At 38.9% G+C, this 27,515-nt stretch overlaps 1 protein-coding gene across 1 annotated transcript in view; it reads right to left on the reverse strand.

The window, feature by feature from the left end:
- Window positions 1–539: 539 nt before the first annotated feature.
- LOC136856930 (galactose mutarotase) overlaps window positions 540–27,515 on the reverse strand; it is a 141,333-nt gene continuing 114,357 nt past the window's right edge. The window contains exons 7-8 of the mRNA XM_067135193.2: window positions 7,920–8,115; window positions 540–890 (exon numbers count right to left, since the gene is read on the reverse strand). Of these exons, the coding sequence (XP_066991294.1) occupies window positions 804–890; window positions 7,920–8,115 (283 nt within the window). The 3' untranslated portion in view covers window positions 540–803. The remainder of the gene's footprint in view (window positions 891–7,919; window positions 8,116–27,515) is intronic.

Consider the following 27,515-nt stretch of genomic DNA (forward strand, 5'->3'; position numbering starts at 1 on the left):
GAGCATTGTAGGCCTAATTTTAATACTTTCTGAAGTGATGTACAAGAGAATGTACAAATAAAAAATTTAACAAAAGACTTCATTTCACATTATTTTCTTTTCCGTCAATAAATGAATTCTGACACTGGCGAATGCCAAAGAATTTCCACTGACTGTTGCACAATCCACTGCGTATTGAGAAGGAAATGGGCACCAGTCTGTATGTACTCTGTCAATACAAAATGCTATGCAACAATGGATGATAGCGCTGAGTTTCAAGTGACAGATCAAAACTGAGATGTATGGACAAAATATTGTGTCACATCGCCCACAACGTGTTAATAGTGAACCTGCAATAGTGGAGGAGATGACACATCAACACAGTCATAGTGACAAAGCTGAAGAATTATGTATCCCCAATGTAACTTATAGGCAATATAAATTAAGAAAATAACAGATTACTAATTTTCATCAGTAATGCGTACTGTTCGTGGTACTACACAAATTATTATTCATGATCATGTAGTTCTTGGGAGCCATATTTGGAGAGAAAGTCACAATAAAATTAACAATGAGTTTTATTATTTAAAAAATAGCAATGACTCTTATCAACATTTTTCACAGCAGTCTTCTTTACAACGTAAAGGTCATGGAATGATATTCCATCACTGAATAAGCACACAACCATATATTACTGTATATTCCAACAGATACGTATAACAAAAAACATATATCCTTTCAAGCCATATATAATTACTGAATTCAGGAACCATGTTAGTCCATCACCACAGACTGAGTATTACAAGAAGAAGCACTCTTGGTTATCATTCGGAAGATGCCACACTGAACCGGTAGACCACTCGATGAGAATACTCATTCCCAGGATTCAATATGCAATCTGGGAAATTTTTCTGGAAAGAATAATGTTCAATTTACAACTTTTTAAATAAATGTGTGAGTACTTCTACAATAATAATATCAATGAAAGGCACACAATACAACAATAAATGAAACAAATAAACAAATGAGGCAACATTTAAAATATTAAGAACTTATTGCTTTATACAGTAAAGAAAACGAGTCTACGAGTCTAGTAATGAGCTATAACTACAGCATATACAGTAGCTTCATCCAAATTAGAACCTCATGTTAAATGGAGGTAGGGCAATAAGAAGACAGCGGAATAAGTTTGAAGATTTGCTTTTGCACAAGAGACCCAAGAACGAAATGGAACAATCTTGTTCAAAGATGGTTAAATAATTTGTAAACTGCCCATTTTTCACAATACCTCATAATGTTCACTCTGCGTCCATAGTGTATTATAAATAACCGTGTACCGGGCGAGTTGGCTGTGCGGTTAGGGACGCGCAGATGTGAGCTTGCATCCGGGAGGTAATGAGTTTGAACTCCACTGTTGGCAGCCCTGAAGATAGTTTTCCGTAGTTTTCCATTTTCACACCAGCAAAATGCTGGGGTTGTAGCCAGGGCCGCTTCCTATTCCCTAGCCTTTCCTCTCTCATCATCGCTATAAGACCTACATGTGTCGGTGCGACGCAAAAAAAATAAAATAAAAACAACCCACAACCTTGTATAATACTGAAGATATACAGGGTGGAGGTAAAGTCTACCAACAAACTTTTTCAGATATATTGGTGGAGTGTTTTGATATGTAGAACCCATGGTCACTGGTAAATCATTGCCGAGAAATTGCAGATCTCTTTCCTTTTTATACACAACTACATTCGAGTTTAATTACACAAAATTTGTTTGTTGGAACTCAGGAACTCCAAGTAAACCCCTGCAAGAAATGCAAACTTTGAGTAACTCCCTCCTTCCCTTTTGTCCCTAGACATGCAAGACCAATAGCTCTCTAATCTGTACAGGGTAGTATCCTGTTATGAGTCAATCGAAGTGAAGATTGTCTAATGTCGATAAACAGTGACCGCAGGTCAGCACTCGCAAAGTTCTCATGGAAGAGATTTCTGTTCAGGCAGCAATGAAGTGCTCTAGCTTTATGCTTTGTTCATCCGCACCTTGGCAACAATGAGGCCTAAATACCCAGCGTTGCCAGTTCTCATGTGCTGAGTGTTGACCTGTATTAAATGTGAGATTTTTTGCTGACATTTTTGTTAGAATGTGATATTACTACTACTGCTGCTGCTAAAATGTTTTCATTCCTCCCCTAAAGGGGTGGGGGGGGGTGGACTTCTTAGAGGGTGATGCCCTCTCTCAAGCCGGGAGATATGTTACGGTGAAGGAGATGCTCGGAGAAAGTTAGGGGGTTGGCAGCCGTGGCCTATACTATATGATATTTTATCCTAACGGAAGTATATTATCTCCGTGTACTGGGTACTGGCAAGTGCTAAAACAAAGTTGTTCATAGCAAAGGGTGAAAAACAACAACAGTGTATTCACTGTCTACTCTCTCATTCTTGCCCTGCTCTGTCACACCAGTTGATGGAACTAGCACTTATATTGCTTGGCTTCCAGGTTCTTACTTCACCTTATTGTGCTGTAACTACTGCAAATTACCACTGATACATTTACTTGGTGCAGTATTTTTGACTAATTACCATGGTATTCTCTACTGAGCTTAAGGTTTACTTTGCAGTTTGCGATCTTCCCACGGGGCTTTCAGCAAGTACCGTGGCAGTTTAGTTAAAAAAAAAGCAAAATGAACTCTGTGTAAACAAACGCTAAGGTAGTCAATTGTAAAATAGAAAGAAATGCAATCACTCAGTAATGAATTACCAGCAACTATAGGTTTGAAACGGCCAACCTGGCTCAGAAAGCCAATACCTTAACCATCTGAGCCACTCAGTCCAGCGCAATCACAATATAGTTATAGTTTTTCTTCCAGTGGAAGAGACATGAATTTCTACCTAGAAAAACATCATACGCATGGACCAAGATATGAACTGTGGTCACCTTGGTATATGTGATCAATAGGATTCGGATGTTTAGGACCTAAACGCTGCCCAAACATGCAGGCAAATATGGTCTTAAAAATAACTAAATATGACTCAAAAATTGAAAATATGATCAAACGTGTACTTCCAACAAATGATTCTTGTCACTAGTTCTTTCATTTTAAGGATTCAATTCATTATACAGTCTTATTGCATTACTTCAATGAATTTCCTTACTAGTTCATTTAACTGAATAATCATTAAACTGTGGTCAGTACTGAAGATATTTTTAATTAATATTGCAGTCTTACACAATGGTGACAGGGAGCACATCGCTGCTTCTGCATAACAATGAAAATCGTTATTAGTTATCCGACAGACCTTGCGAGCACAAAATATTGAATTGAGGTAAAATATAGAAAGAAAGAAAATACATGTGTCTTATTCCACATTCATCTAAGCATTTTTGTGTCTAGTAGTGTCACTATGCTGCTGGACATTAAATAGCACTTTAATTTCATACACTTTGCAGGATTATGTTTTCTTCGGTAGTGAAACATTCCCCCCCAAACTCTTCAACACAATTTCTTAATTTAACACTTTCTTTAGTAATCCTTCGGTTAACTCTATCACTGTTCATGTAACTATGAAACCTTGAAAATTGTCCCTGTTGAAATTTTCAAAATGGAAGGTGAGGGAAGAAAGGTAATCTAGGCACTACCTGAAGTTTTTACGAGCCACAAGTGCTAAGACAGATAAGCCCTTATGGTATATCCTTGTTTCTTATCAAGGGTGACATTCCAATGGATGTAAATAACTGCACTGCAAGTTTTACTCTGAAGGAAATTATTCTTGAACTAGTGATGTAAACCCAGACGAGATACAAAAAGCATGGACCATTTAGATGTGAGGCCCAAGCTTCAAGTTTTTTTTTTTTTTTGCTATTTGTTTTACGTTGCACCGACACAGGTAGGTCTTTGGCAACGATGGGAGAAGGAAGCGGCCGTGGCCTTAATTAAGGTACAGCCCCGCATTTGCCTGGTGTGAAAATGGGAAACCACGGAAAGCCATCTTCAGGGCTCCCAACAGTGGGGCTCGAACCCACCATCTCCCGATTACTGGATACTGGCCGCACTTAAGCGACTGCAGCTATCGAGTTCGGCAGCTTCAAGTTTTGCCACAATAACATAAAATTACACTAGCAACCATTAGACATCACATTCAAAGTACAGTATATTTCTCAAAGCAAAATATTACCTTAAACAATTAAAATGAAAAAAAATGATCAAAACAATAAAAAAGGTAAAATATGCATTTATATGCACAATAAAATAAGGCTAAATATGCTTTTTTTAAAAACGTCCAATTCATACTTAATTCCAACAAATAGCCAAAACAAAACGATGGGGATAAAAAAGAATTTCCTGAACATACAAACAAAATTTTTGAAAATAACTTTATTTCTATGCTCTCATGAATTGTTTAAAAATGTTGAAAGCATGGACAAAGGAATTCCAAATTCTTTAGCTATTTCAGTTTTTGTTCTTTGCCCTTTGTCGACCTCCTTTATAATTTTCATCTTGTCGCTTAGTGTCTTGGAAGAATACTGATGCTTAGCCATCTTGTAACACAAAAACCAACACACGTACCTAAACTAAAATCCTGTAACCAACAATAAACTAAAACACAGCATTAATAAAATATAACTTCGAAGTTTATAACTGTACACTAAAACTTACGTAAAATCAGTAACTATAAGAATGCAAAAGAACTAAGATTTCATTCAAATTTTGCAACTCTGAAGCAGGCTGTAAATACACCAAAATCAAAGTGAAACTGTGGAAAGTTACCCTTGCACGTTTCAGAAGACGCATTCTGTTGTAAAGCAGATAAATTTTAAATTTAAATTACACTGTAAAATATTATTTTTAATAAAACGGAAGAATTTCAAATTAAAAGTAAGAAGTCTGATTACGGGACCAAATGTTGCTCTTCGAATGACTAATTATCCGTATTTCGATTTAAAGGATTTAAATAACATTCAAAACTATACCCCATGTTTCCGGCATTGAAAGATTTTTCGAATTAGGCGGCATTTTGAATGAACCAATTTCGAATTTTCGAGGTTCTACTGTATCAATAATGAAAGCTGTAGAAAGATTATTCTTACTTTTCAGCTAATAAAGCACTGCTCTTCAAGTCTTTATTAAGAATCGAAGCAGATCTTGCTATGTTTTACTTCTATGTATGGATCCATCTGGATAGCTTAACACACTCTCTCCTGTTGATACGATACACTTTTAGATCAATACTTCAACCACTGACCCTAAAATGAGCTTATAATAAGAATTTCCTTGTCAGTGGGAGTTACTGCACTTTTGCTTCGCACTGAATACATGGCAGTTGGCTGATTCTAGTCTGATAGGAAGTGAAGAAACTGTATCTCCAGGCAACTGATATACTTACAACATTTCAGTTTCCTTTGTGGACTTAATGTTTTTTTTGACGCTGTTGTTATAAATTTGGGACTTACAACTTTTTAAAATTAAGAATTTGGAATGAAAATACGCCATTTAAACCATTATTTGCACATACACACATTGGTTGTGACAGTGAGAATCAGAAACGCGAAAACCTTATTTTTACAAAATGTTGAGTTACGTATTTTTCACTTGGTACAGCAGAATAAAGACCTGAAAATTGGAAAAAGAACAGTTAAATTTATGAATAAACATCATCACCATCATTTTACAGTTTCAATTTCCCGGGTACTGTTGGCAAGCCTCTTCCACTCTGTCTTATTGAGATATGTTCCGTCGTTTACGACATCCTCCAGTGTCCTTCCCCGATTTGCAATGTCCATCTTTACGATGTCCTTCCAGTTGGTTTTTGGTCTTCCCACCATCCATTTTCCTGCCACATGTCTCTCCAAGTTAACATATGCTGTCCATGTTGGCTCCAACCTCATTACATGCCCAAATCACCTCAATCTGGACATGCTGACCTGATCCAACAATGATGTCTCAACCCCACCTTCTTTTCTAACCATGCCATTCCTTAACTTGTCCAGTTGTGTTCTTCGAATTGTGGACCTCAGGAACTTCCTCTCAGTTGCATGCAACCTTTAAGAGTCCTTCTTAGCGAGGGTGCAGGTTTCAATACCATAGGTTAAGATTGGTATGAAGAACTGACTGAACAGCACCAGCTTTGAATTTGTTCATACTCTGGGATCCCAGAGGAATGTTCGTACTTGCTGTTAAAAGTGAGAGCTCTTCTGTACTTTATTTGGCACCTTCTTTGTGGCTAGTGTATCTCCAGATATTATACTGCCGAGGTATGTAAAGTTTTCCACACTTTCCAGTGGATGGTTTCCTAGCATGATATTCACTGGTAGTTCCTCTCTGTTTATTGCCATGACTACAGTTTTGGGTTTGCTTATCTTGAGACTGAATTCCTGGAACTTAACCTTCCGTTCATCGTCTTAACTGTACTTCTTCCTCAGTTTCTCCCCAGATCATAAAGTTATCAGCAAAAGCCACTGCATTTAGTTCAGCAGAGGTTTTCTTGACGTTCTTCATCCATGATGTGATAAACAATAATGGGGATGTTGTATAGGCTTTTGGGCTTGTGCCGTGTTAAGAAAATAAGGTGAAATTCTTAACGTTTTGCTGAAAACTGTGCTCTGCGTCCTCAGAAGAATTCTTGACTGTCCATGTGAAAGGCTTCTTAAACAATGACACTTTTGAATTTGGAACATTATAATAGAAGTAGAAATGGTACGTTCACTCACCACCAGATGGCCCTCAGGAAGTAGCACAACACTAGCGTTCCAAATTCAAAAGTGTCATTGTTTAAGAAGCCTTTCTCATGGACACTTGAGAATTCTTCTGAAGACGCAGAGCACAGTTTTCTGCGAAACGTTAAGAATTTCACCTTATTTTCTTGACACGGCACAAGCCCAAAAGCCTATACAATATCATGTCTATAAGTACGGGCCGTAAAAGCATTAATGGCTGCAATAATGGGGATAGTGCACTGCTTTTCTGGACTCTGCTTTTGGTCTGGAAGCAGAATGAATGTCCGCCACCTAATCGCACACAGCGGGTACAGTGCTAATACAGCCTCTAAACTTTCCTCATCAGTCCCTCTGGCACATTCCTTTTTCTTAGGCATTTCCATATCTTCTCTCTTGCAATGTTGTCTTATGCCTTATCAATATCAAAGAAGACCATAAGCAGATCTTTGCCTTTCCCCCATTATTTCTTCATTAACATACACTGAAGATTAGGTCTGTTGTGGACCTATTAGGCCTGAAGCCATACTGTTCCTCTTCTAACTGTGGCTCTAAGATGACTCGCAATCTGTTCTCCAAGATTTTCCTCAAGAATCTTAAACCCATGAGAAAGGACCGTTTTTCCCTGGTAGTTGGAGCATTTTTGGCAATTTCCTTTTTTAAAAAGGGGGGGATAATGACACCCTTACTCCAACCAGCAGGTATCTTGTCATCCTTCCAAACTGCACTGAGTAGCCTGTGTAGCCACTGTAAACCCTGGACTACTGCTGCTTTCATCATGTCCATGCTGACTTCATCAATTCCTGGCAATTTCCCTTGTGGCATCTTCTTACGGGCTGCTTCTGTTTCTGCCCATGCAATTCCTGTGAGCAGGTTTCAACAGCTGGTTCTTTTTTTCTCTGATCTGCTTCTGTTCTGTTCAATAGGTGATCAAAATGATTCCTCAGAATAAACATCAGAGGCAGTAAGTAGAACATGAAAAGACAGGCCCATGCCAGTCTGCCATTACTCCTTATTCTTTGCGTATACTCAATCCTGCTTCTTAACTCCGTCTTTGAAGTTCATTAAAGAGCTTAGAATGTAGAACAAACTGTGGCAGTTATTCATTAACTGTTATTAAATAATATTTACTATACAGTATATAGAAAAACATTTATTTGCATCAAGTTGACTGTAAGATAAACTTATCTGTACTAAATCTAAACAGTGTGAAATACAAAAACAACAGCAGTACTTACATGATTAACAGCATCGGGATAATTCTGAGTTTCTAGACAAAGGCCACCCCATTTATAGTATTTAATACCACCTTTGCCAATAATTTCATTTTCTGAAGTAGCATTTGCGTCTGGCAAAAAGTTGCCTGTATAGAACTGCACACCTGGTTGATCAGAATGAACTTCAAGAACACGTCCTGATTTGGGATGTTCAACCCTGGAAAGATGAAATAAAATTTTCCATGGCATTACAGAACATTTTACTATGAGTACAGAGGAGCATGCATATAACATTTAAGAGAGAAAAAAGAAGCTAATTACAAGCAAAGAATCTTGTATAACACCAAAGACAAAATAAAAGTAAGAGAGATGTCTCTATTTTGTCTAGACTCAGTTTACTTTCATATTATAAAAGATTTTCTTCTTTTCGCTTTGACCATCTGAGGACTACGTTAATTCGTATCAGCTTTGTTTCTTCTACTCTTTCTCCTTGTCCAATATTCTTCCATTCTCTTACTTCACAACATCTTTACTCTTCTGTCCATGATGATTTTGTTCTGGGCCTAGTTCTGTTCTGAAAAACTGTGCAAACCTGAATTTTTTATTTAAAAATCACTCTGTTGTATATCTCTGGTTCCTGTATTTCCATTTTTTCTAGATCCCTTTGTACCTCTCAGATCCAGTGTACCTCCCCTGGTCCATTCTCAGGATGTGTCTGAAGAAGACGCTCCTTCTTTTTTGTATGCTGTCCAAGATTTTCTCTATCTTGGTATACAGTTCCTGATTTGCTTGTTACCTTAACTGTCCGTCCTCTGTTCTTCGTGGTCTCATCTTCCTGAGACTCTTTCATCCCACCATTTCTAATGTACTCCTGTTTTTACTAAGTTAAGAGTTTCTGCTGCGTATAAGGCTTCAGGGCGGATCAGTGTCTGGTAATGTCTTAATTTTGTATTAGTCAAAATATTCTTCATATTGTAAACATTCATAGTTAGTTTGTATGCTAAATTCATTTTGTTTATTCGAGCTCCCATTACTTCTTTTTCTGTCAGCCCAGTTTCCATCCATCCTCCTATGTATTTAAATCTCTCAACCTTCTGAATTTTCCCTCCTATTATCATCCATCTAGGAGCCGCCTTGATGTTTGTCATATACTGTGTCTTTTCAATGGAGATCTGTAGGCCTATTTTAGCCGCTTGTCTGTAGTTGCGTGGTTTGGTTAACCGCCTCTCCTAATGATTCCGACAGTATCACAATATCATCTGTGAATGTTAGACAATCTACCCATATTCCTTTTTTCTTTCAGCCCAGTCATATTCCAACCACTCCTTTCATTTCTTGACGCCATTGCCTGATCACCTTATCAAGAACAGAGCAATGGGGAGAGTCCATTTCTTGTCTGACTCCGGTTGCATTCTTGAAGGCCTCTGAAAGTTTTCCTCTGAACTCAACCTTGGATGTAGTATTGCTTAAGGTCTGTTTAATCCAGCGGTACCTAACCTTTTCACTCTTGTTACCCCTATGATCTATCAGATTTTACCCCTCCCCCCTCCTCCTTTTAAACGTTATCAAAGAAAATAACAGATGTGTACAAATAGCCTTTATTAATCATAAAATTGCATAAAAATATACAAAATTACAATTTCAATGTAGTTCCTTAATTAATTAATGACAGTTAATGTCATTGTTTTGCATTTGCAAGTTTTTTTATGTTAGCTTAGAGCTCTGTCAGCTATAATAGGATTTTCACCACCTACTTTTCACCAAAATATACCAATAACATATGAATTATAACACAGTAGAGATTTCCACCTATTCAATACTAAGATGTATTTACAATATTTATATTACATGGTACTAGTTTCAACCCTCCTCGGGGTCATCATCAGCCATATTAAAACATACACAATGTATAGCGAAATCCTAAAACATGTTTTTTAATGGTAAGAATCTTATGGATATATTAAATTTACAATATGAACTGTGCTTGAAATGTTGCAAATGAAAATGAGAGATATTACGTGTGACGCAGGTGAGTAATAATTAATACAAGTAAATAATGCGTACTAAGAAGTCCGGAATAAAAGTACAAATAAGGTGCTCTGAGTTGTAAAAATGTATACACTCATGGAATTCAGTAGGTCCTGGTAATAATGAACACAATGTTAAATGACACATGTAAAAATATACAAGTATGTACAATGTCTGGGTAGTAAAATGTGAAACTTTCTAGATGCAGAGGCGACTTGACACTGTATCAGCTTAAGCAGAGAATTAGGCAGTTGGTGTATTAAGTAACCAAGCCGTGTTGATGGGCTGCATTGTTGATTGTTGCAGTTGTGCAGAATGTGAAGTTATTTTGAATTATTGTTAAGAAGAAAGTAGACAATGCGCGTGGAGATATTAATTGGTGGAATTCTCAGTTCATAGCGGAAGCTAAATTGGACCTCGCGCTGCGGTGTGTGTAGTTTAGCGACACCAGTCGCACACTATCAGCTGATGCAGTGTCAAGTCGCCTCTGCATCTAGAAAGTTTCACATTTTACTACCCAGACATTGTACATACTTGTATATTTTTATGTGTGTCATTTTACATTGTGTTCATTATTACCAGGACCTACTGAATTCCATGAGTGTATAAATTTTTACAACACAGAGCACCTTATTTGTACTTTTATTCCGGACTTCTTAGTATGCATTATTTACTTGTATTAATTATTACTCACCTGCAGCACACGTAATATCTCTCATTTTCATTTGCAACATTTCAACCACAGTTCATATTATAAATTTAATATATCCATAAGATTCTTACCGTTAAAAAACATGTTTTAGGATTTCGCCATACATTGTGTATGTTTTAATATGGCTGATGATGACCCCGAGGGGGGTTGAAACTAGTACCATGTAATAATTCATATGTTATTCTCAGTTCAATACGGACCAACAACATGAAATTCATAACCCTTGAAAATGTACCTAGGGCATAATTTTGAAATTCCACTTTGAAACTGCTATCCTCACATAGTCTGACATATTCTACTTTGGCTGATACATCTGCGTCTTAAAAATTTCATCATCAGTAGAAAATGGTCTTAATATCCAAGATTTGACTAGGCCTTGACCGGGAAATATTGCTTCAGTGAGTCTATTAATGCAGATAAATGGTGAATCACAGAATTTTCAAAAGTGATTTTTCAGATTCGTCATTTACGAATTGGTCACACAGTTGTGTAAACATCGAAATATTGCCAACTACAACTCTGCGTAGGTAAAGTTCCAATTTATGCAGAAAACTTGCAACTTTATCCTGTGCTGTCAAGACATTAGTCATATTTCCTTAATGAGGTATTCAGACTGTTAATTTCACTAAAAAATTAGTAAGATATGTCAGCATTTCGACAAATGTTTTATCTTTTATGTCTGAGTAAAACTATTTCTTTTTGTGTTGTCTGGTTTTAGAGAAACAATTCTATTTCTTCACAGAGCCCATAAATCCTGTTTAAAACTTTCCCTCTCGACAACCAGCTTACCAAAAAACATTAAATTTGGCACCAACTTCATCGCACAAATCTTTGAATAATCTGGATACTGCTGCCACGAATAAGATTGACAATTTTTACTACGTCACTCAACGTGCTTAGTAAATCTCAAAGAAGCGTTTTAACAGCAAAGCGTAATGTTGTATCATGCATTGATAAGAGAAAACTTCAGGGGCAACTTGTTTCACGAGTGCTTGAAATCCAGAACGAATACCCATCTATACGAATGCCAACTAGCTTTGATCAGTCCAGTCCTTTTTCCTCAATAAACTGTTTTAGCGTTTTGAATAAATCTTCGCCGCGAGTAGTAGTAGTAGGCAAAGACTTGAAAACACGTATTCCTCTTTTACATGGTCACCTTTAATGTACCAAGTAAATACCAGTAAATGTGAACACAAAGCTACATCGGTTGACTCGTCCAATTACAGCGCTAACATAGAACTTTCTTTACTTCCAGAAATAACGGTTGCCAAAATGTCATTACTCAACTATAAAATACGACTTTGAACTGTTGTATTGGAGAGTGATATTTGATTAATTTTAGCCACCTGTTGCTCCCCAATAACAAGAAATACTGCACACAAATGTTTGATGAGTTCTTCTCCTACAGTGCGCAATTTTTTGTTCATAGCAATGCGGTAAGGAATTTGATACGAAACTTGAAGCGATAAGCAATTTGATACGAAACTTGAAGACACAGTTCAGTTGCCTTTTGTACAATTCCTGTGGAATCCAATCGCAAAGACTTCAGAACACTCTCTTTTCTCTTAAAAAATATCTTTATGTCTTTATCTGCAAACTCCTTGAGAACTTTCTTGAAATGTTCTTTTAGTTCGCTCGGTTTCATGTTCTATGCACTAAGAACTTTATTACATATAACCTGTTGTAACCAAGGTTGAAGTTTACAAACACAACTTTTATTGCTTCACTTTATGATATTTACACAAATAACTGAAATTTATTTTGAAGCAAAAAGGAATATTGAATCTTGAGAAAAGTCTGTCTTTATACAATATGTACAGGTTTACAGTCTTTGTATACACTCCTATCTTGAAAAGATAGTCTTTGTGAATTGACACGTTGATAGTCGAGAACTATCTGGCACACTAACATAAATGTCTTTGAGAGTCCTTGTTTGTTGAAGTGCCTGAATTCCTAAAAAGCAAGTTCAATTGATTGAAGAAATTCCACCTAGCGAAACTAAGGGAGCTTGCGTAAATTAGGGAATGACAATGGCTTGTAAAAGAATTACGGAACATAGGCAGCGGAAAACAGGTAAGGGAGCGGTGACCAGAGGTGAAACCTCGTACTGCCAGAAATTCAGTCCACCTGGTCGAAGCACATTTTCAAGAGGAGTAGCCTCCGTGCTCGACGTAGGGTGTATTCTGGAGCTGGACACCGGGGCAAGTGGGCAATTGAGCAGGCAGGGAGCTCCTATTTATAGTACACTCGATGGTCAGGCACGCGCACTGAGGGCTGCGCGTCGAAGCTAGCAGAATGATACACAGGCGCGCGTGCAGCTGGCTGGCGAAGCGAGAAAGGGAGCGCCGGACATACAACACCCTCCCCTCCTAAATACGCCGGTACGGCGTGAAACGGCGGCGGCGCTGGCGGCGACTGCGATGCTGGGGCGGAGCTGCTGATGTCTCCGTTGTATTGTCCGGGGCTGGAACTGGGCGGAGTGGCGCTGTCTCGTCCTGAAAGGAACCCATTGTTATTAAATGATCTAAAGCTCGTTCAGCAATAGATTTAGTTGGTTTAGCAATAGCATCAATAGCTGGACAGGGGCGGTAGCGCAGACGTATCTGATCTTGATGGCGGCAGATACGTTTCTCCGTAGTTTGTATCTCGTATAGACGATGACCCAAAGATCTGCAGATGACTCCAGGTATCCAGAGTGGGTTGGATTTGAATGTCCTGGTGTAGACCTTGTCGTTGAGGGAGAACTTCGTTGGTGATGTCTTATGCTGGGCCGGAAGAGGCTGTAACAGAGAAAGTAAAGTTCTGTGAGGTCGTCCATGGAGCTTCTGTGCAGGAGTGACATTATCAGCGCCGGGTAGAGTTCTGTAGTTGTTTAAGAGTTGGAGCAAGGCTTGGTCTTTAGTTAAGCCTGAAGAGACAGCTTTCTTCATACTTCTTTTAAATGTTTGTACGAAGCGTTCAGCTTCACCATTAGATTGAGGGTGAAAAGGTGGTGCTAGGATATGACGAATGCCATTATGTGTACAAAAGTTCTGAAAAGCAGTAGCTGTAAATTGAGGTCCGTTGTCTGAAATGAGTACTTGCGGTAAACCTTCTGTAGTAAAGATTTTCTGGAGAGCACGAATGGTAGCTTCGGTTGTAGTAGTCGAATGCATATCCACGACATATGGAAAGTTTGACAGTGAATCGATGACTATTAACCACATGGAATTAAGGAAAGGACCTGCGAAATCGATGTGAACTCGTTCCCATGGAGTAGTAGCAGGAGGCCATGAAGCAAGATCAGAAGACGGGGCGTTCTGATTCGTTTGACATTGCTCACAATGACGTATTAGCTTTTCGATGGCGGCATCAATACCGGGCCAGTAGCAGTGTTGACGGGCGAGTTGCTTTGTTCTGGAGATACCCCAATGGCTTTGGTGTAATAATTCGAGAACTTGTTTCTGTAGGCTAAGTGGGATAACCACTCTGAAGATGGTGCCTGCTTCTAGTAATACAACTCCGGCACGAGTCGTGAGACGATGCTGCATACGATGATAAGGTGCCAGGTGGGCAGGAAGTGTGCTCTGAAGAGGCCAACCGTTGCGGATGTAAGTACGTACAGTAGCAAGTGTACTGTCCTTATCCGTAGCTTCAGCTATGCAGGTAGCATCAATAGGAAAACTGGATACAGTATCTTCAAGTTCTATGTCCAACTGAAGACATTCAGATTCTTGAGAATCGAAGGCAGTATCAGGACCAACGGGTAAGCGGGAGAGGGCATCAGCATTACAATGCTGGGATGTGACTCGATATACAATCTGATAGGAATAATCAGAAAGGAACATGGACCATCTTTGAAGCTTTCTGAGGGAATTCTCTGGGATTTTATTACCAGGATGGAATAAGTGTACGAGAGGCTTATGATCAGTAATGATCAGGAAATGGTTGCCATAGAGATATTCATTGAAACGGCGAATACCAAAGATGATGGTTAAAGCTTCTTTCTCTATCTGTGAGTATCGACGTTGATGGTCATTAAGTGTTTTCGAAGCGAAGGCGATGGGGCGTTCTTGTCCATGACGATCCTTCTGGGAGAGAACGGCACCGACACCGTAGTCTGAAGCGTCAGTAGCTAGCGTGATGATCTTGTCGGGCTGAAAATGAGTGAGTTGTATAGCTTGAATTAAGGCGTTGTTAATTGTTTTCCATGCCTGTTGGCATTGCGGAGTCCACTGAAACTTAACACCTTTTTTACGTAGAGCGTTTAATGGAGCTGCCACTGTAGCGAAGCGTGGAATGAACTTATTATAATAGTTCGCTTTGCCTATGAAGGACTGAAGCTGCTTGAGGTTCTGAGGTGCTGGCATGTTTACTATCGCTGAGACATTCTGTGTACTAGGACGAATTCCATTCTTATCAAGTATATGTCCTAGGTAGTGAACTTGAGGCTGAAAGAAGGTACATTTAGCGAGATTCGCTCGTAGTCCATTGTCTTTCAATTTCTGGAGAAGGAGGCGTAGATTGGTTAGATGTTCCTGATGATCTTTTCCAGTAACAATAATATCATCCAGGTAGTTAGCACAACCGGGAATGGAGGCGGTGAGTTGAGCCAAATAGCGCTGAAAAATAGCCGCTGAGGATGAAACACCAAATGGGAGCCGCTGGAGCTGTAGCAGTCCGAGAGGAGTGTTGAGTGTGAGAAATTTCTTAGATTCTTCGTCTAAAAGTAGCTGGAGATATGCTTCTTTAAGATCAACTCGAGAGAAGAATTGTCCACCAGAGAGACGACGGAATAAGTCTTCTGGACGTGGAATAGGAAAGATATCTGTGTCGAGTTGTGCGTTGACTGTAGATCGAAAATCGCCACAAAGTCGAACATTACCATCAGGTTTCTTGATTACTACGAGTGGAGTAGCCCATTGACTAGAAGTAACTGGTACAACAATTCCAGTTTGTATCCATCTTTCTAATTCTTTCGTGACCTGGTCTTGAAGTGCTAGGGGTACTGGACGTGATTTGAGGAAGCGAGGCTTAGCTCCGGATTTCAGCTGTATGTGAGCTGTATAGTCTTTGGCTGTGCCGAGCTGAGAGTCGAAGACTTCAGGAAACTGTGCTAGGAGAGCGGTAACGTCAGAAGTAGGATGCAATGTAGATACGACGTTAATGTTGTCATGTATCTGGAAACCAAATAAGTTAAATAGATCCATGCCCATAATGTTTGATGCAGTGTAGTTGTTAACTACGAGAAGAGGAATGGCCTTCTGAATTCCTTTATAACTAGCCTGAAGCTTGATTGGACCTTTGATGTCAATTTTCTTCTTGTTAAATGTCACGAGCTGGATGTCAGCTGGAGAGCATGAAGGTGAACCTAAGTCGTGGTAAGTAGTCAGGTTAATAATAGAGACAGGTGATCCCGTGTCTAATTGAAAATCGACAGATCGATCAGAGAATGAGAGGGGAATGATGATTTTGTGAGCATCCTTTGTGGGAAGAATAAGATTGATCTGATCAACTTCCATGTCTTGGCGGGGCTGTATATGCTTCCGGCGTGCTGCAGTAGTCTTAGCAGGGCGGAGCAAACTTTGACAGACAGTCTTAATGTGTCCAAGTTTATTACATCGTTCACAAGTAGCTTTGAAAAAACGACAGTCACGACGTTCATGATGCTTGAAACAACCTCGGCAGGAAGGCAGGAGTTTCGAGGTGCTTTTAGAATTGGGCTTCCGTGTAGCATTACGAGAGGGAACCTGGCGAGAATGCTTGGTGGAGAGCGCCTTATCCGTACGGTTCACTGTAGCAGAGGACTTGCGGGCCTGAGGCGAGACTTGTGCAACTTCGTGTGGAGAAGCTATGGCTGCGGCAGTCTTGGTAGTAAGCTCATAAACCGTAGCGATACGCTGGACGTCCTCTAAAGAAGGGTTACTCTGCTTGACAGCGTCAAAACGTATTTTGTCTTCAGGAGTATGTAAAATTATCATGTCCCGAATGAGAGAATCAGTGTAGGATGAACCACAACCGTCCTTGGAGCAGATGAACTGGCAGGGTTTAGCTAGACCACGCAATTCAGTTATCCATTCAGTATGTGTCTGATGGGGTTGCTTTCTGCTCTGAAAAAATTTATAGCGAGCAGCCACTATGTGAGGAGCTTTGGCATAGTGTTCCGTGAGACGGGCCAAGAGCTGCGTGAAGGGTACCTCAGATAAGTGTTCTTCCGGACTTAATTTTCGTAGTAATTCACACGTAGCATTGCCAACCGAACTAAGAAATAGTGCGCGGCGGCGTTGATCATCTGTGACAGAATGGCAGATGAAATGCTGTTGTAAACGGGCTAAATAAACTGACCATTCTTCCTTAGCCGGATCAAAAGCAGAGAACGGAGGAATAGCTGATGGCTGTGTAGAGACAGAAATAGCTTGAATAGCCTGAATTAATGCTGCCTGTTGTTGTTGCATAAACTGTTGTTGTTGCTGCTGTAAGGCTTGGAAGACCGTAGCGAGTTGTTCCGCAGTAGCCATTGCGAGATGCGTGCAAGAAAGAGTAAGGTAAGCTGTGTGTCAGAACTGGTTGGAGTGTCGTTGTTGCTTAGCACTTCGCCGTAGAGTTGACAACTGGGCCTGTTGAATTGTAGTGTCGTGTTTACCTCGTTGCTATAGAGTTGGCGAATGGGGCTGATGACGTGTAGTTTGGTGCTTTTTACCTCGTCGCTATAGAGTTGGCAACTGGGGTCGAAGAATTGTAGGTTGTTGCTTTTTTACCTCGTCGCCATAGAGTTGGCAACTGGTGTCGAAGAATTGTAGGTGGTTGCGTTTTTACCTCGTCGCCATAGAGTTGTGTTGTAACCAAGGTTGAAGTTTACAAACACAACTTTTATTGCTTCACTTTATGATATTTACACAAATAACTGAAATTTATTTTGAAGCAAAAAGGAATATTGAATCTTGAGAAAAGTCTGTCTTTATACAATATGTACAGGTTTACAGTCTTTGTATACACTCCTATCTTGAAAAGATAGTCTTTGTGAATTGACACGTTGATAGTCGAGAACTATCTGGCACACTAACATAAATGTCTTTGAGAGTCCTTGTTTGTTGAAGTGCCTGAATTCCTAAAAAGCAAGTTCAATTGATTGAAGAAATTCCACCTAGCGAAACTAAGGGAGCTTGCGTAAATTAGGGAATGACAATGGCTTGTAAAAGAATTACGGAACATAGGCAGCGGAAAACAGGTAAGGGAGCGGTGACCAGAGGTGAAACCTCGTACTGCCAGAAATTCAGTCCACCTGGTCGAAGCACATTTTCAAGAGGAGTAGCCTCCGTGCTCGACGTAGGGTGTATTCTGGAGCTGGACACCGGGGCAAGTGGGCAATTGAGCAGGCAGGGAGCTCCTATTTATAGTACACTCGATGGTCAGGCACGCGCACTGAGGGCTGCGCGTCGAAGCTAGCAGAATGATACACAGGCGCGCGTGCAGCTGGCTGGCGAAGCGAGAAAGGGAGCGCCGGACATACAACATAACCCACTGAGGCTTTTCTACATTCGTGATTTTAGATTCGTGAAACCCCATTGTAGAAATACTTCTTTATACGAGTGCTTTTTTTCTGGAGATAGAAGCCATGTCACCTAAAACAACCGTTAAACACTGTTACGAAATAAACGGACAATAGAAAAATACGTGAACTACTTACTGCTGGCTAACGACTTTTATTCTGTCGTTCACAATGTTGCATGAAAATAACCTCCTTAGATACTGAACAAAAGAAATTGTTTATCAAAACATTCATTACCGGGCGAGTTGGCCGTGCGCGTAGAGGCGCGCGGCTGTGAGCTTGCATCCGGGAGATAGTAGGTTCGAATCCCACTATCGGCAGCCCTGAAGATGGTTTTCCGTGGTTTCCCATTTTCACACCAGGCAAATGCTGGGGCTGTACCTTAATTAAGGCCACGGCCGCTTCCTTCCAACTCCTAGGCCTTTCCTATCCCATCGTCGTCATAAGACCTATCTGTGTCGGTGCGACGTAAAGCCCCCTATCAAAAAAAAAAAAAAAAACATTCATTTGGAGTGTGCTGCTATATGGCTGTGAAGGATAGACTCTCTTGAAGGAGGGCGTGAAACAAATAGAGGCAGTGGAAATGTGGCTATGGAGGAAGATGACAAGAACTAGCTGCATTGAGAAGAAAACTAATGAAGCAGTGCTTAGAGAAATAAACACCCAGAGACATTTAATAACAAGTGTCAGTTTCTGGTCATATTCTCCAGCATAATGACTTCATAAGGAACTTGTTCGAAGGCAAGGTGATGGGAAAGAAAGGCAGAGGGAAACCACAGAAGAAGATCATTGAAGAGTTAGTTAAGATGACGGGATGCCAAGGTTATGGAGAGATGTGAAGGATCGCAGAGAGAAGAAATCAATGGTTGCAGCGACAAGGCAAAGCCTTTAGATAATGATGCAAAGTAATTAGTTTACTAATAACAATAGTGAAAAAACACATAAAAGAAGTGATTATTATTACTGTTGGTACTTACCTACAAAATAATACATAGATTTTTTTTTTTTTTTAGAACGGGGCGTAGGATCTTATAGAACAGTATGTACACTTGTACAGCTTGAAGTACAATGCAAAACAAATTAAAGGTGCAAGTTAGTGCTCGAGTAACCTCAAACTGAGTCATCCTTGTCCGTCTCCTTCGCATGCGAGAAAGCAGCCATGGCTACGGCAGCTACTAGAAAGGGATAGAACACAGTAAGAGACTCCCTACCTATACATACATCGCCACACTTTTTATTAGTGTACATGTAACTCACAATTAAATACGGATCAAAACCAGGAAGTTTATATCCTAAGACAGTGCGAGAGAGTGCAAGCCATGTGACGCTGATCTGTTATTCTATTACCTACATACCAAAAATTACCAGCATTATTACTCCCGCAGAATAGCTGTTTTACCCCCACAGGGGTAATTACCCCCAGGTTCAGAACTCACGGTTAAATCAGTTCACTGGATTTTGTATCCAAACTCATCTCCTCTAAACTTTTGAACAGTGTTAGTCTATCTACTAAATCATAGGCTTTCTTGAAGTCTATGAATGTGAGCACAAAATTCTTGCTCCTCTGTTTTTGACAGGTGATTATAAGTTACAGATTCAAAATTTGTTCTGCGCATTATCTTCCCTTTACTCACTAATTGTGGATTTACCGTATTTACTCGCGTATTAGACCCCCTTTTTTCCCCACATTTACCATCAAGAAAAGTAAGGGGGGGTCCAATATGCGATAACCTCAAATTTTTTGCAGTGAGCACATGACTTCTAGGCTATAAAAAGCTATAAATTGTACATGTTAATATTCAACACTATTCTTTAACAAACTTAGGAATGTATTCTGAGTTTTACTGGCTATTTTTGTTGGAAGGCAGTATTTCTAAATGTAAAAGGATTAAATGGTGAACAAATGACTTTTAGGCCTATATATAAAGTAAATATAGTCAGTTTTAGTTACTCTTATTCGTATATCAGGTCATTTGTTTCGTCTCATTAACTCCTCTGATGAGGTTGAGGACATGAAGGGCATGCAGTCGTAAAAACTCGCTACAAAGATTCGCCTCACTTCATACTCGACCCCTTAGAATAAAGGATAAGGGTATCGTATTATGCAATATTAATACGCAAGAATGTAATAGTCATTTGGGCGCGCGGCTGTGAGCTTGCATCCGGGAGATAGTAGGTTCGAATCCCACTATCGGCAGCCCTGAATATGGTTTTCCGTGGTTTCCCATTTTCACACCAGGCAAATGCTGGGGCTGTACCTTAATTAAGACCACGGCCACTTCCTTCCAACTCCTAGGCCTTTCCTATCCCATCGTCGCCATAAGACCTATCTGTGTCGGTGCGACGTAAAGCCCCTAGCAAAAAAAAAAAAAAAATAGTCATTTGTGTCTGTCAGTTAAGTAGTAGGCCTACCACACTGTAAACCTCATCACTGCTTTCATTTGAATTATCGTCATCTTGTGCTGCCAACTTCACTACTATCAGCGTGTCGTCATTCCAAACATCATCTTCATGGCAATCACAAGCATTCGAGATCCTGTCTTTTGCAACTTAAAAAATAGTTTCTTTCCCAACTACAGAGTCCAAATAGTGAGGATCTATTCGCAAATGGTTTCTGGAGATGATCCCTGTTATTCCCAGTTGGTGTATGTATAGTAGAAGCCACTCCTTCGGAATAAAGCCGTACTGTAAAAAGCGTGCTGATAACTAGTGAGTGTTACGAGTTGTACTCTGTAATACATAGTGACTGGAAGCATTCTTTGGATAACTGTGGCTGTTGAAAATCAGACCTTTATTTCTAAGTATATTTCATGCTTCTTCTCTACTTTTATCACATCAGGATTTACCTAAACAGCTGTAATTGAAATAAGAGAGACCGCATTATTAGGTTAGGTATGCTACTAAGGGCCCGGCTAGTGTCGAAGTTCCACGCGGGAAAGAATAAAAATAAATGACAGGAAAGCTTGTTGCATTTATGGATATCTACAGGTGTGACAGTAATACGTTTGATTATCATAACGTTTAATTTTGCACGTTCGCTGCCTCCATTTTTTTTTTAATTAACGCATAGTATATTTTGTTCGGCGACTCCAAAAAATCGAAAAAGTAGTTAGTGGGGACATAAAATCAATACTATTATTATTATTATTATTAATATTTAGGTACGTTGGTGAGTAAAACAATCATTATGATTGGATTGTTTTTATCGCATTTTAAACCTACTTCTCTCCAAAGATTACGTAGACTATATTGGCCCGAGTTACAAGGTATTAAACGATCACTTTGTTAATGATCTCACCTGCTATATTAATAGTAACAACCGTGAATATTTCTTAATTAAAGTAAACTCGTTTCCTCATCCCGAGGTGGTGCAGCCCCCAATGGAGGGGAGCTGCATGTATTATACCATTTTTACCGCATTTCAACTTTCCTGCCGCTCTTAAATCTCTGGTAATACGGTACCGAGAGTCGAATTCAGGCCTACAAGAATGGCAGCTAACTGTGCTAACCATTATGCTGGCGGACATTCTTAACTACAAAAAAAAACAGACATATAGCATGACTGATGCATTCTTTAATTGCGTACAGTGGACACGAAACAATTCACCTATTTGTACGGCGTCAGCAGAGCTGCAGTAGGCCTACGCTATGGAAGCGATATTTCTTAACTACAAAATACAGATGTACCACATGACTTTGACGCGTGTTTTCACACCACAGGTCGTACGGACGAAACTATTCACAAATTTGTGTGATGTCATCGGAGCTGGACTAGGCTTGTATCCGCTTCAAAGCGGAATCATTGTTCTTCTCTTGACAAATTACGTTGGGAGGTCTTGTATGCAAGATTTATTTTTTCATTTTCTTTGTCCCAAAAAGCCTGGGGGGGGGGGGTCTAATACGTGAGGGGGTCTAACACAAGTAAATACGGTAGTTGCTTTTCCACTCTGTTCAGCGATGTTTTTGAGAATACTTACAGGTCACTGATATTAACGATATTCCCTCTGTAGTTCCCAGGCTCCGATTTATCTCTTTTTTCGTGTATAGGATGTATTAGTGCCGACGTCCACCGTTCTGGAAGCTGCTCTTCTTCCCAAATTTTACTTATAATATGTGTCAGTTCGATGATTGTATTGTTTGTTAGCATACTTCAAGAGTTCTGCAACAATCCCATCTTCCCGAGGAGCTTTATTATTCTTCAAGGTATTTATGATGTTCCTAACCTCTTCTACAGCTGGTGGTTCCGAGTCAGGATTGGGTTCTTTCTTATTGTAGCTGTCTCAGATGGAGCTTCACAGTTCAGGAGCTCCTCAAAGTACTTGGCCAAGATCTGTTTTCCATGTCTCCATATACTACCCTTCCTTCTCATTCTTAAAGCTGAGGTTTGAGGAAACATAATTAAGTTAGCCTTGAATGTTCTATAAAAGACTTGAGTGTTGTCTTCTTCTATTTGAGCTAAGTGTTTCTTCTCATATTTTTCCTGAGATTCTTGATAGTTTGGCAGTGTTTTTCCTTACTTCTTGGAAGTTATTTAGATTATATGGTGTTTTCTGAGAGCACCAATCAATCCACGCTTTCCAATGTTTTCGATTACCTTATCTCCTTTTACCAACCAACACATGTATTTCCTCCTCTTCTCCAGGTGAACTGTTTCCTTCGCACTGCCAATCGGTGCATCTTGCAACTGTTCCCATCCTTCATATTACTTCTGATTCAATCTCACCTTAAAATCTTTACTAGTTCTAAGTTTCTCTGTATCAAACTTCACGATATGAGTAGTAATTTTAGTTTGTTTGGTTCTTGGTAGAGAAGGTTAATTTAGGCCTGCATGCTTGATTACTGTTTTCTACTACCAATTAGACATACAATCCTTGCTGACTGTTACAGAGTGCATGTTCTTTGATTTCCATTGTGGTAAAGTACCCTGTGCTTCTCTTCAACGCTTTGCTTCTGCTTTCTCATAGATAATTACCGATACTCTATTATTCTACAAAATCATTTCATCCATGCCTCCTCACTATATTTCACCATCTACTTTACGACATCACTATAGTTTATTTACCATCCTCTCTATTTCCTTGAGTGTAATTTCATTGCTGTTGTCGTTCTCTCGCAACAAACCATATTGTTGTTAACTTCAATGAAAAGATTTACAAAATATTCCTTCCATTTGTCCAGTGATACCCTATGATCTACAATGAGTTAATCTGATTTAGCAGAAATACTATTTTTGCCCTTTTCCTCCCCTTAGATTATTACAGTGCAGAAATGTTTTCCTCCCACATGACCTAATCATTTCTGGTTATTTCCAAACTCTTCCCATAATTTCCTTTTGGACTCTTACAGTTATTTCTTTTGCTATGTTTCCTTTTTGCATTTACAAGCTACCCTGACCTTATTCCACCAAGACATTCACTTTTTCTCATCTTTACACACAGAGATACCTAGGCATTCCCTTGCCATTTCTACAACAGCAACCCCGTCACAGGGATGTGACTTTTTATTTCACATTCAAACGCAAACAACAGTTGAGATTTGAACCGTGGCTGCCTTGGTAAGAAGCCAATCATTATGCCACTCTGCTGTCATGCCAGTGCAGTCAAGTATGGAGAAATACAAACATCTGTTATGTTCCTGAGCTATATCATTCCACATACATTGTCACTTACATGCTACATCCCTCATATTCGACACTAGCCAAAAGTTGCTCTCCGGAACGTAGTCAATGGGCAAGAAGTCTGGAGACTGTTCTAGCCATTAACACCAAGAGGCAGTTGAGAAACACCCATACTGTACATGGGCATACATTTACTGTAATGTACACTTCAGGTGCTGCTTCAGCAAGGGAAGTGTTGCAGTTGCAGAATTTCTTGGGCATACCAATGCACCATCAGTACTTCCAGGACCACTACAGAGGATTCTTATTGATGACACCTCATATAAAGACACTGCCAGCAGTGTGATGCTCCACAATTAACTGTTGATTTGTACACTGTCCAGAACATCTCCATATTCTGATTTGTTGGTCATTCCTATCAAGTCAAAACCTAGATTCATCGCTAAACATCACTCATGACCATTCTGCAAACAGCTATTTTACCCACTAATGATGAAAGTGCAAATGAACTCATCACTGCTGAAGAGTTAAATGGGAGATGATAAGAGCGGCCCCAATATCACACTGGATGCCACATTATTATTCAGATAAACAGGTCTCTGGATGGGGAGACCAATAATGTTCTTGGACTGCTTACCAATCCCTTCATCTGGTAGTCCAATGATGACTTGTAGAGCCTTCTCTCTTTCTGTGTATGTGTGTGTACGTGTGCACATACTCCACGTGCGTGTTCCATTATGTTTCACTGCTCCCAACAACACCATCACACAGTTAAGTCACAGTGGCCCAAGTGGAGACCAATTTACTGAAATGATCAGCCTGTTATGCCTCCCTTAATCCAACAATGTGGCTTCACTTAAAACTCTTTTAGTTGCTGGAATTGATGATGTATGCACCTATGCAGAATACTGGATTCAGACCTATCTTCACTCTGTATGATCATACTGATACAACTGCTGTCTCCAGTGTCTCACAATTGTTTACACAATTCATATTGGGGGAACACTAATGACTGCTTCCATGCATGCAATTATAATCAAATTGCATCACTGACACAACTACATATGACAAAATTTATTTATTTATTTATTTATTTATTTATTTATTTATTTATTTATTTATTTATTTATTTATTCTGAGTACTGTTCTAATGAGCTACTAGCTCAAGGAATGGACTACCCTTCACATTAACAGCTTTACAATTAATGGTAAAAATGTCAATATTACATTTACAATGAAAAATATTGGTTACCACAATATTGGTATTGCATTGAGGATCATTAACAATTATGTTTAAATGTTGTAATAATAATTAATACATTTCTGTATATTTTTGTAATAAATATCTAAAAACAGACTTCTTGAGTATTGAAATTGTTTTAATAGTCCTTACTTCAGTCAGCAATTTATTGTATGATGTTGAGGATGTTGAGGCAGAATATGCATGTACTTTTTATTTCATACCTTGAAGAAGTCTGGTAACTTCCACTGTTTCTGCACCATTTGTTGTAGGTGAACAAATTTTTTGTATGTGAGAGTACAACTGTACAATGTTATCTTGATAACATGCATCTTATTCGTAGGATATTTCTACATGTAATTTTATGACAATCTTACTAATATGTTCCAATGAATATGAATGCTGGGAATGTTTTTATTAGAAAAGAAATGTTACTTTTACAGCACAATCAAATTCACAATATTACTCCCATATATGGATTAAAGGCTGCACCAATTCTCAAAAACAATACCTGCAAAACCCCTGTAAAACGACTGTGGATGTTGGATTAAGGTACATCAACTATTCAGTATAAGGTGGCAAGAATGAATGACGGCATCAGGATGAATTTGTAACAAATAACTGAGAAATTATAAATCAGCATGGTAAGTAGACAGAGCCAAGTGATGGTAGTAGGCAAAAGAGATTGCATAGAAGACAGAGATTTGGTAAGCTACGGCAGATGTTTATAAATTAAATTATACTAACTTTAACTAAAGTTGATGAATTTGGAACTTACCTTAAATCACAATTCAGTTGTTGGATAAGTGAAGGGAGTAATGTGAATACACTTTGGGCTAAATTTAAAGGAATCATTTGGGAAGGAGAGAAGAGATTTGTACCTGTTAAGAAGGGTAAAATGACCTCAGACCCTGTTTATTATACAAGGGAAATAAGAAAATTAAAAAGAAAATGTAGAATAGTGAACAGGAAAATCAAAGAGGGTAGGGAGAGTAGAGAAACTAGAAAACAGCTAATGAGGGAACTGAATAGAGTGAAAAAGGAAGCAAAAGAGAATTATATGAATGGCATACTTCAAGAGGGTAATGACCACAGGGGGAAATGGAAAAAGCTGTATTAATATATCAGGAATCAAAAAGGAATCCAAATTCCTACAATGGTGGGAGAAGGGGGTGAACACTATTTAACAGATACAGAGAAAGCAAACCTATTTAGTAGGGAATTCAGAGATTCAGTAGAAGATTGTCAGGAGTTGGAAACAGAAACAGAAGATAGAGAGGGAGAGACACAGAGGGAAACAAGAAGCTTCTCATTCACAAATGAAGATATTTTCACAGAAATCCAGCTGCTTCAGCAAGGAAAAGCAGCAGGAAGTGATCAAATTACTGGGGAGGTATTCAAGACAATGGGGTGGTACATAGTGCCTTATTTAAAATTTCCCTTTGACCATGTCATAAATAATAGTGTAATACCAAAGGAATGGAAGGAATCTATAATAATACCAATTTATAAAGGAAAGGGTGATAAAAGGAAACCAGAGAACTACAGACCAATCAGCCTGACCAGTATAGTTTGTAAAATACTGGAGAGTTTAATATCAAAGTACATCAGAGGGATATGTGATGATAAAAATTGGTTCATAAGGAGCCAGTATGGATTTAGAAAGAAATTTTCTTCTGAGGCACAACTGGTGGGATTTCAGTAGGACATATCAGATCAGTTGGATTCAGGAGGCCAGTTAGATTGCATAACCATAGATCTTTCCAAAGCCTTTGATAGAGTGGAACATGGAATATTATTAAAGAAATTGGAGGGAATAGGATTAGACATAAGGGTTACACGTTGGATAAAAACATTTCTAAAATCAAGGGTTCAGAAAGTCAAAGTAGGAAATAATGTAGTATAATTGGTCCGTTACTTTTCTTAATATACACAAATGATTTTAGAGAATAATATACATCAAAAATCAGATTGTATGCAGATGACATAATTGTTGATACAAAAATAAATAACATTGAGGATTGTTCAGAATTACAAAGGGACCTTGAGAGTATCCAACAATGGGTTGAAGAAAATAATATGAAGGTTAATGGAGGCAAATCAACTGTTACAACATTTACAAACAGGAGTTTTAAAACTGAATTTGAATATACTTTGGATAAGGTAGTTATCCCAAAACATAGCTGCCAACTTTTAGAAATCAAAAATAGGAAGATTTTTTAATTCTTGGATTTCATCACAAATATTGCGCCAAGGTCTGAGTGAAAAAAGGACAGGATAAAAAGGCATGCATACCTACAGTTACAATGTGATTTGATCATTAAATTTAAAATCTTAAATTTAAAAAAATTAAAAAACCTGATCACTCTCATTTATGACACATACATACAAATAGTAATACAGTCCAACCTCGATATATCGAAACTCCATTACTCGAATTTTCAGTATCTCGAACTAACTTAGATTTCCGGCCGTTTATCCTATTCTTCACA

Source organism: Anabrus simplex, chromosome 1 (genome assembly GCF_040414725.1).
Source record: "Anabrus simplex isolate iqAnaSimp1 chromosome 1, ASM4041472v1, whole genome shotgun sequence".
Lineage (NCBI taxonomy): Eukaryota > Metazoa > Arthropoda > Insecta > Orthoptera > Tettigoniidae > Anabrus > Anabrus simplex.